Below are 10,784 nucleotides of genomic sequence, written 5' to 3' on the forward strand. Positions count from 1 at the left end.
AAGGGAGGGGCCTTCCAAAATGTGGCAAAACAACAGGGCAGGGCGGGATAAGTCCCATTTTGAGTCCAGGACATGTATTTCAACCTGGCAGAAGAGGCTTTTCTGATCCTCTACCCCTTTTGACTTTTCTCTTTCTTTCTGTCTGTCTTCTCTCTGAACCTTAGCTGCTGCCCTTTGCATTCTGGTGTGCATTGCCACAGTGCTTTTGGGCCTTTGTGTATTAAAAAAAAGGAAACTTTTATTTACAAAGAGTCCATAAAAGCATCCTCAAAAAAGGATTATCTGAAGCAGTGCTCTCTGGAAAGAACAGAACTATCTATAATGATCACACACCAGCACACTGACTTATATTTTGTAGCTCACCACTGTACTCTGTGCTTTCAGATACTTTCCACATAAAGCATGTCAGCCTCCTGAGTATATGACACTCAGCCTTCTTGGCCTCAGTCCACAGTGGAGCACCCACGCAGTTTCTCTGTGAACTGAAAGTACTGGGTGAAGGATGCACTGCTGGATGGGCCAGAGTGATATAATGATGTCAGACTTGGAGGCTGACATGTCGAATACCCTTGGTCTGTTAGAGCAGTGGTTCCCAACCTGGGCGTCTAGACCGCAAAATAAGAGGTCACAAGATAAATCTGAAGGGTCATGAGATGATTTAGATGATAGGAAAGAAGAAGAAACCCATCACTGTATACAATACAAAATAATATTTTTTACTGACTTTAGGAGTCAGTGTGAAAGACTTTCAGCAGCCTGTTGCACCATTACAAATATACGGTCAGCACTAACTGCTACGTTTTAAGTAGTTAGTTACATATTAAACTTGCTACTTTGTACAGTTGCACCCTCTGAATTTACACTACAACTTAACTAAGTCAACCGCAGTAAAAACATTATAGCAGAGGGTGATGTTTTATATAGTGAATCACTCACTTATATAGTGAATCACAAAAAGTTAAGACACACAGACTGTTTAAAGACACAATACTACATGTATGTCAAAAGACAGAAATATTTGCTTCAACCAACAGTGTCTCCAGTTAATAAGGAGTGACTGGCACCTGTTCGGGGGAAGGTGCAATTTTTCTCACCATTCTATCTTTAGAACTGAAACAATTAGTCGATTGGCAGCTGCTTTGATTGAAGACTAATCGTCGTGTGAAAATATCAGCTTTTCTTCAGTGAGAATTTGCTGCTTTTCCCTGTCTAGTACATCTCGGGGTCCTCTTTCAAACTTTCTTTTAGTTGTGTGGCGACTGGAACTTGAACAATGATATAGAGGCTTCTGAGGATAACGCTGAGAGAGCATTCCCCATAGTGGTACACCTCACTCACGTTATCAAAGAACGGGGGTTAACAGACTAGTAACCTCAAACCTCTAAATGTTGGTTGAACTAAACAAACAATGAATCTTAAGAGTGTGATCCATTTTTATCACAACTCTCTAAAGTTTTATAGAACTAATGATTAACCAATTAATTAAAAAATAACTGGCATTAATCAATCTATCTATCTTAACTCTACGTTATAGCGTCACTACTCCACTACACTGAAACTAACTTACTAATAGCTGGTGCAACAGCCTGCAGGACCCTAAAATGAAGCAATTTGAGAAGAAAACATCATTCTGGTTGAAGTCTCACAGTTAACAGAAAAATACATCCTGTGTTGCAAGCTTATGAGTAAGCATCACATGGTTATTAAAGCCAAAAAAGGTTGGGAACCAGTGTGTTAGAGGGTGAAGAGAGCACTGTCTTAAGAAAACATAATCCTAAACGGGATACATTGACAGTAATGTGTCCTCCATGTGTGATTTGAACGACACATAATGCTGTGATGTGTGTGCTTCATGTCATTCAGAAACTATTTGTACAGACCTGTGTCTCTACAGGTGTGTGACGGCTTTGTGTGTTTGATAGACTCTCAGTTCTGTGAGGCAGTGACGTCAAGTTTTTATGTCTGAGATACACTCAGAAGTCTCCCTTTGGTTTTATATTTTTGTGTTGGCTGTAGACGCGGGAGTCTTGTGCCAGATAAATATGATTTTTTCTTTTTTGTTTTGGAGTGAGGAGTGATGCTGTTGTGAAGTGGGTCTGCTTTTGTCTTTGAGGTTCACACTAGTTCTCCCCCGTCTCCTTCTGTGTTGTCAGTTTTTCTAGTGTGGAGTTTTCCCCTTCGTGTCCTCTGTGTGGCCCCAAAGTGCACCAAAATCCTACTCAGCACTGTCATGTTAAATTCTTCTGAAGATTTCTCAAGCTGTGAATGTTTCAGCTTTAACATTTTAAACTTATTCTTTAGTTCGAGGATGTCAATGTTTTTCTCTTTCATTTGAATTCATTTCCATCCATCCATTTGCATGCATGTGAAAAATGTTACTAGATGTTGCATAGGCTCTACTTTATCTCTCTTTCTTTCACTAATTTATTTCAATCCTTTTTATCTCCTCTTTTCTGATTAACACCATTCCTGCTGCCTCCTCTATTCAAAAAGTGGCACTTATCTCTAGTGTTGCATTGCGTTGTTTTATCACATTATGTTGGTTGGCATGATTTTAGAGTCAAATAATCTTCCTGTGTACATCTTCTAGCATGACCCTCCTACTCAGAGTTCTGCCTCATTTGCACATACAGCAGTCTTCCTTAGCACGTACTCTGCCACCCACCCACCTGCGAGGTCTGCATGCACTGCACGCTCAACTCGACTGTGAAGTGGACAGGCATCTGCATATCCGGCCTCAAGTTCAAACCTATCAACCATTCACCTAATATTGATCCTAATAAACCACCACTAAAAGAAAACTAAACCTCAACAACCAAACTAAAATCCTCACACTTCTAATTTGGGCCTAAGAAACCTTCTTTGCGTTCCTGCCTACTCACATGTTTAAAGTTGACTTCTCTTTTCTTGAAATTGGAGGTATGACAACTGTTTCTATTAGACTTGGGTGCTGTTCTCTTGTAACTTATACAGTCTCGGAAACTACCACCCAAAGCAAAGTAGAGAAAAGGTACAAGAAAATAGCACCGCTGCTACCTGCCTGCTAACCATTTACTCACTTTCATTCTATTTTTCTTTTGCTAATGAACTTGTGTCAAAACTATAATTTCAATTCCCCATACAGTAGTAGTTTTCTATCTTCAGTGTAGGGTATTTAAATGCAGCTCGGCATTTCTGCTTGAATAAATGATAAATAAAGGCTAAGTAATTGCCTTCAATAATTGATAGGCCATGCAGCTTTTACAAAATATTGACTTGGAGAACATTTTATTAGTATTTCGAAGGGTAATTGCAGTTTGTTGCTTTATGGCTTCCCTCTGTTTTATTATTTTCTTCAAGTAGCAGTAGCATCAGTGCTCGAGTATTTCCTCTAAAATTGCTCTTTTCAGCTCTTTATAGAGCTGCAGTGTGAATGCAGTTTGTGTGCGGATGTCAAACTCGTGGTGTGCTTGTGTGTGTCTGTGTGTGTCTGTTGGGAACATTTACTGAAACAAACAGAAGATGTTCAATTCAAAAACGTATTTTATTAAATTAAATTAAAAAAAATAAATTTAATTAGATAAAATTTGTAAAATTGTAATTGGACACATTTTTTATGTTTAATTCTTAGTGAGTAAGTGATGCATGAGTTTCGGTAGTTAAGCGTGTGTTTAATGCATTTACAGTCCCTGAAAACTTGATTTCTCAATTAGTTTCTTACTATGAGATATGCAGACTTTAAAGAAACAGTTCAACATTTTAGGAAATACGCCTATTTGCTTTCTTGTCGAGAGTTAGATGAGAAGATCAATACTACTCTCATGTCTGTATGTTCAATATGAAGCTTCAACCAGGAAACAGCAAACCCTTCGTCTGTCCAATGGGAGCAAAATCTGCCTACCAGCATGTCTAAACCTCACTAATTAACACGTTATATAATGTTTTACTGGGGTTACTATGAGTTGGACCATTTTTTGCCTCCTGGAGTTTAGACAAACAAGTTATGTGTTACTTTTTGAGCTTCAGTGGTGCCGGTTGGAGGGTGTTGTTACATTTGGAGAGAGCCAGGCTAGCTGTTCCCTCCTATTTCCAGTCTTTGTGCTAAGCTAAATTAAGCAGCGGGTGGTGGTCGCTTTATAGTGTGTGCTCACATATTCTGTGATGTCTGTGATTTTGTATGTGGGCTCTTCTCAGGGCTCAGTCACATCCTTATGCACCCATCAGGATTTAGTAACGTGAATCAAAATGCAATGACAGTGGGGTTGTTGCTGTCAATCAAATCTGATCCAACCACACCCACACACTCCTGATGAAGCAGCTTAGCTCAGTTTTTGAATGTTAAATCATCATAAAAAATACTTGCGGATGTGTTTTTTTCCCAGACTTTAACTTTTGATTTAGGCGCATTTAGACATTTGTATTTGAAGTTAGAGAAATCTGTCAGATTTTAAACCAAGTTTTCAGGGGCTTTAAAAGCACAGACATTTTTAGTTTTTTCTTACATCTGAAATGCATGATAAACAAGGCACAGTAGAAACAAGCACACTAAACTGTAGCTTGTAATTCTTTGTAGCGGATGACTTTTGAACATGACTTTATTCTGACATTAATGCAGCCTGTTAACTTGCATTGATTGACTGATTCTGATTCATGAAATGAACGTCTGTCTTGTGAAGTGGGATAGAGAATCGACATTAATCCTCACTAACTGGTGTATATACTGTACACATGGGTCAAATGAAATGTAGGCTCACATGAATTTAAGCTGCTCAGGTTTTATTGAAGTGATGCTTGAATACACACATGGGGGTGTTTGAACGTTATGTTACTGTCATATACGGTATGTGTTTAGTTGTTTACGTGCGTCTTAAAGGTTAGTTTGATGTCACGATGTCTTGAGGATGTGTGTGAGTGTGTGTTTTGCTGGAGAGTGTTGTATTTATGTGTTTCAGCAATGGTACACTGCCACCATGAACCTGCTGGGGACCTGGCTCACTGAACGCATGGATCAGCAGCTCCACGTCTACCAACTAAAAATCCTCATAAGGATTACAAAGGTAAGGACAGAAAAAAACACCTGTCAGGTTGATAAAACACCCGGAATTCTTTGCGTCCACACGTTGTGTTGACGTATTTCCGTGTCCTTGTAGAAAAAGTACCGGGACTTTCGGCTGCAAGGCGTCCTCGACTCCACCCTGAACAGTAAGATGTACGACACGGTGCGCAACAGGCTGACCTTGGAGGAGGCCACTGCTTCAGTGAGGGAAGGAGGCATGCAGGGCATCTCCATGAAGGACAGCGATGAGGAGGATGAAGAGGACGACTAGAGCCCATACACTGACACTCCAAACCCCCTCACCCCTGACCCCCTTTCACACTTTTGACTTTAGCCTGGTTACCGATGCATGTACCAACTCAGATAGCCACTCTAGGACCTCTTTGTCAGCTCGAAATGCCTATGAAGGAACTATTAACTATAAAAATAGTACTTATACTGAGGAAAATCTAAATAAAAATGTTAAAAAATAACCATGATTGGCAGTTTAGCTGTGTCATGATAAAGATAGCACCTATCTTTGATTCATTCATTTCTAAATTCATTTCTATGTGTTACTAAGCAATATGGAGAACCATTTGTTTGACAATGTTGAGTGAGATTAATAGGTGTGTCCCTGTCCAATGCAAACCTATATGGCGCTTCTTTGTCGTATTCTACATTCATTAATGGTACATTGTCGTGATGATGAGTGTGTGGACCCTTTTCTTTGTCTTGTCTGTTTTTAAGTGAATGCCAACTGCTTCAAACTGAAAATAAACCTCTGTATTTGTTTACGGCTGTTACAGATACACTGTCGTCTACTCACTGTTATTAACATCAACAGTAAGTCTAGACCTGCATTTTTATCATGTGTCAATGCTATGTGATCTTATCTCAATTACTAATTAGACATGATTCAACAGGAATCTTGAACTTCAATGAGTGGGTATTCTAGAGATGCAATATTCTCATAGCTCCATTTTGATAACTTGGGAGATTCTATTTTTATTTTAACATTAAAAGGCCTTGAAACAGGTTCTATTTTAATTGAGTTGCACTTTTACAGAGAAAAGAGCAAAAATAATTTTTTTTATTAAAAAAAAAGTTGGTCTGTCTTTGTTCTGTAATTGTGTAGAATGAGATGTCTGGCATTTGTTTGGGTCTCACTGTTGTTTTGTATATATTATATAAATATATATATAAATATAAAATGCTGTACATTGCATTCTGAGCCATCGCTGCATGCCTGTGGGTTCCCACCCTCCCCAAACGCTTTCTGTTTTCTGTGTGAATTAGCTGGTGGATTCATTCTTGCTTTTGCCTTATGAAAGCCAACAGTTGTAATATGCAAGAGCTGTGGCCTCGAAATAAAAATTACTGTACATGTGCATCCTCTGTCATGTTTACTAGCTGCACACCTGAGACACAATTATAGACACACCAAACTGTACTTACAGTGTTTGTTTGGCAGTACATTTACTCAAGTAGGTACTCTACTTTGGCACTTCAGATGGAGTCAAATTTGAACACACAAAGATGATACACATATTTGTTTGTTTAGTAAGTTCCATAAATCTGCAGAAAGACATCTGATAAAATTACGCTTCTTATTACTTTTTAGGTTGTCTTCAGTATCAAAGTCATATGGTGGTGGTTGTCAGTACATTCATGGTTACATTGCAAATAGTAACTGCTTATAGCGTATTCTGCATACTGTTAATGTTGCCAATTTGCCCAAATTTAAAAAAATAAAGGCTTAAAGGGTAGTGCTCTATTTTCTGCTACTTTATACCTCTATTCCACTAAATTTCAGAGGGAAATGTAGTTTTTACTCCACTACATTTAATAGTTACTGTATACATTAAGATATACATCCAAAACCTGGGATCATATACATTGAAAATGTATGAATTATGATGCATTGTAATAGATTACACTACCGACTAGTATATAGAGCCATCCTCCTCCAACCAACACCTAATGGCATCGTTAATAATAATGAAATATGACCCATTTTGCCTAATAAATTCTTTTCAATTAACACTTCTATAAATGAGTTAAATGTTGCATTCAGGACTTTTACATGTAAGTGAGTATTTCCACAGTGTGGTATTTCTACTTTTACTTGAGTACAGGATCTGAACACTTCTTGCAGCACTGTTGTTTGGTGACTGGCAGCAGGGGGCGACAGTACGAACAGGTTGCTTTCAATGCCACCAGTTTAAATCAACACTCCTCCATCAGTAGTTTGATTTAACACAAGGATGCTGTGCACCCAAACCCAAACTTTATTTAATGTATAGCAATACAGTTTACCTATTAAATAACACTATTACACTATAATATTGTATATGACAGCATCATAGAAATACAGGGCTATGATACTATCATATAAACATGTGATATGATGGACAAAACCATTTTATTACTTATTTAAGTTACAAAATAGACTTAACTACCAACCTGGCTTTAATGGACTGAGGCTAACATACTGGATCCCTGGACCATTGAGCAAATGTCAGGAAAATCTGGTGTCAATATTGACATGGTCCTCAGAGGGGCAGGTGGGGATTTTGCTGTGGAGATTTGGATAATACATTTCCCACAAAAGTACAATCTGTTACAGGGCCACTTTACAAACCAAATCTTTGTATGAAAATATAAACTTCTATGATCACAAATATTACATTAAAGTCAAAGACATTTGCTTTGAAGTGAATGTGTTCAGCCACAGCAACCATGTTTCCAATGAGAGTAGAAATATCAAACAGAAACGACGTTGGCGTTCACTCAAAATACAAAAACTGTTGCTGCAAAGAAAGGTTTTTGTTGCACAGCTAAGTGATCAGCAATCTGGACTTTTCTCCAAATGTTGGAGAGTTTTCACTGAATTTAGCAAACTCCCCCTTAGTCAGAGAAGTGGGTGAGGGGGAAAAAAAAGTTTTCATCATAGAGTATGAGGATACACATGAATCAATCAAGAGAGAGGGATGTTCAGGATTGAAAAGGGCTTATAATTAAGAGCCACAAAATAGTGTGGAGACAGAATAACAGCCCAAATAAAACACATTTTACAGTTTGAATTTTAAATCTTACTGTCTAATGTGAGGAAAGCTTCATGATTATCTTCTGTAATCCTGAGGCTAGGACAGAAACATGCTGTACTCTGGTTTAATTTACACCTCTGACACTGGTAATCTACACTGCAAGATTTAACAATTTTGATTTTAAATTCTAGTTGATTAAATAGATGTCAGGATAAAACCACTTACATGTTGCAAACTGGAACCACATCTTTGGTTACAAATAAAGCATCAACCCCGCCCCAAAAAAAGAGACTACATTGCCTATAGAAAGTATTCACCTCCTTTGGATTTTATCATGTTTTATTTATTTACAATTTTGAATCACAGTGGATGTAAATAGGATTTTTTTTAAAGAAAAAAAAACTCCTTATTGTCAAAGTGAAATCAAAAGTCTGGAGCTAACATAAACACACGATTGCACAAGTATTCTTTTCTTTACTATGGACATCACCTGTGTGTAATCAAGGTCTTATTTTAGGTTAAATATAACTGCATCCAACAGTTATTAGTCAATTTCCTGGCAAAAAACTGCATCATGAAAACAAATTAATACTGCAAACAACTCTGGGGCACGTTTACCAAAAAGTACTAATCAAGAACATTTCCAAGGCACTGGATTTCCCTATGTGATTATAAAAATGAAAGCTCTGCCTAGAGCAGGTCATCCTGTGTTTGGAGAGGGGCACAAGTGACACCACAAACAAGCCCAGAGAGTTCTGAAGAAGCTGAAGGGGTTTCATGGTGTCCAGGTGTTGCCGTAACCAGTTGTAGCTTTGTGGAAAAGTGGTAAAGTCCAACCCTCTGGGGAAAAGAGAGGGGAAATATAAAGCCACAGCTCCACGAGAATGTCTTCTCAGTGTCTCTGACTGGCGTGGCCGAGTCTAGACCTTAATCCAGTCCAGAGTTAGTGGCAGGACTTGAAATGTTGCTGTGGTGTTTTTGATAAATTATGGGGGTGAATACTGGTGCAATCAATGTTGGGTTTTCTGTTTGTAATGAATTTAAATGAATTTGTTTTCACTTGACCACATTAAAAGGACCAGTATGTAGGATTTAGTGGCATTAAGTGTTGAATTTGCAGATTTCAAATAACTGAACACCGCTTGTGTCGCTATTCGTCTTCTACGGTGCTGCAAAACTCGCAAAGAACACAAAAGGCCCCATCTACAGCGGGTGTTTGGTTTATCCGTTCTGGGCTACTGTAGAAACATAGCGGTTCAACATGCAAGGCCACCAATGGCGTCTGTAGATAAAAATGGCTACTCGTATGGTAATGAAAACACAGCGATTACTATATTCAGGTGATTATACACACACATTATACAGAAATGTTCCACACTGGACCTTTAAAGTAGTTTCTTCTGTTTATCGGCGTCAGAAATTAATCATAATTACATCCACTGTGATTTAATGCTGTAAAACAATAAACATGGACATTTGTGTGGGGTGAATATTTTTTGTAGACACTGTACATTCAGATACCCATTACATTTGTTAACAGTTGAGCTTTGACAGTTGAGGTTAAAAAAGCTGGAAAAAAGGCAGAAAAAAAAAAAAATTGAGCTTTGTAGATAATTCATGGCAAGCTGCAGAATCTCAAAACAAATATGGATCTACATCAAGGCAAGTGGACAAGTAGGCAAAATTACAAAAAAAAAAGAAAGCATTGGCTGGCTATTAAGGATATAATATATATATATATATATATATGTTACAAAACAATATAACAATATAAATCCCTGTAAAAAGCAATAAATGTTCACATTAGATGTTGAATCACACTTAAAAATAAGCCATAAGTACATTATACAAGACAGCAGTGAGATATTTGAACAATATATGAATATTAGGCAGGTAATAGTCTCTTAACGTGTGATAAAGAGCTTCACCCATGTGGAGTGGAGCCTAAAAACAGTTAGTTTGATCGAGATGACAAAGTGACATAATGCATGCTGGGCTACGTTGTGATGTGATGTTTTGTTTTTGAGACATTATTGGAGGTGGATCGCCGTAACTCATCCTGGTCTTCATGCTTCAGGTTGCGTCTCAATGCGGTCCAAAGATCCCCAGTTGTGTGGTGATGTCAGGATTTCACTGTGAAACTGTTTCACTCACTGGATTTAGGCAGTAACACTGATAGTATAGTGCAAACTGGACAGAGCTGCTTTTTCCTCACGTCAACTTAAACAGGTGCAAACGCTCAGCAGGATAACATTTAAGACAAGAAATAAAGGACAAAAACATAAATATCAAAAAACTTTTATCAGTATAAAAAGTAATAAGGTTATTCATTTAATCAATAGTCTGGCAAAAAGGCCTCAGAAAAGTTTTTGAGTTTTTTTTTTTTTTTACAAATTAAGTGCCTGTAGGAATGTCCTCAGACGAGCGACTCCATGCTCTCAGCGGGGTCCGACTCGTCTGCAATCACCACCACCCCGTTAGTGTCCATGTGCATGGGGCTCAGGCCGCACTCGCTGTTACTGACCAGGCTGAGCATGGCTTTGTAAAGGTACTGGTACTGCTCCTGTGCACACAAAACACACAACAGGTTAACATTTCAGGTCACATATCCTTCCCCATGCTACAAAACTTTAAAACTGAGATCATAACATTTCTTTAAAATCTGCAATAATTAATCATTTTGACTCAAACATTAAATCAAATGACTAATGTGAAACAGG

General features: G+C 38.1%; 2 protein-coding genes across 6 annotated transcripts in view; one reads left to right on the forward strand and one right to left on the reverse strand.

Annotated features, from left to right (window-relative positions):
- The window catches only part of cadpsb (Ca2+-dependent activator protein for secretion b), a 65,145-nt gene extending 58,758 nt beyond the window's left edge, over nt 1–6,387 (forward strand). For all 4 annotated transcript variants that reach the window (XM_035662694.1, XM_035662696.1, XM_035662698.1 and 1 more), the window contains 2 exons: nt 4,932–5,036; nt 5,130–6,387. In XM_035662694.1, coding sequence (XP_035518587.1) covers nt 4,932–5,036; nt 5,130–5,306 — 282 coding nt within the window. In that variant the 3' untranslated portion in view covers nt 5,307–6,387. The remainder of the gene's footprint in view (nt 1–4,931; nt 5,037–5,129) is intronic.
- Nucleotides 6,388–9,624: 3,237 nt separating this feature from the next.
- Nucleotides 9,625–10,784, reverse strand: part of ca16b (carbonic anhydrase XVI b) — a 96,036-nt gene continuing 94,876 nt past the window's right edge. For both annotated transcript variants that reach the window (XM_035661934.1, XM_035661933.1), the window contains one exon: nt 9,625–10,627. In XM_035661934.1, the coding sequence (XP_035517827.1) occupies nt 10,481–10,627 (147 nt within the window). In that variant the 3' untranslated portion in view covers nt 9,625–10,480. The remainder of the gene's footprint in view (nt 10,628–10,784) is intronic.

The sequence above is a fragment of the Morone saxatilis genome, unplaced genomic scaffold, assembly GCF_004916995.1.
Source record: "Morone saxatilis isolate NCDOM2014 unplaced genomic scaffold, NCSU_SB_2.0 Contig18, whole genome shotgun sequence".
NCBI classification, from domain to species: domain Eukaryota; kingdom Metazoa; phylum Chordata; class Actinopteri; family Moronidae; genus Morone; species Morone saxatilis.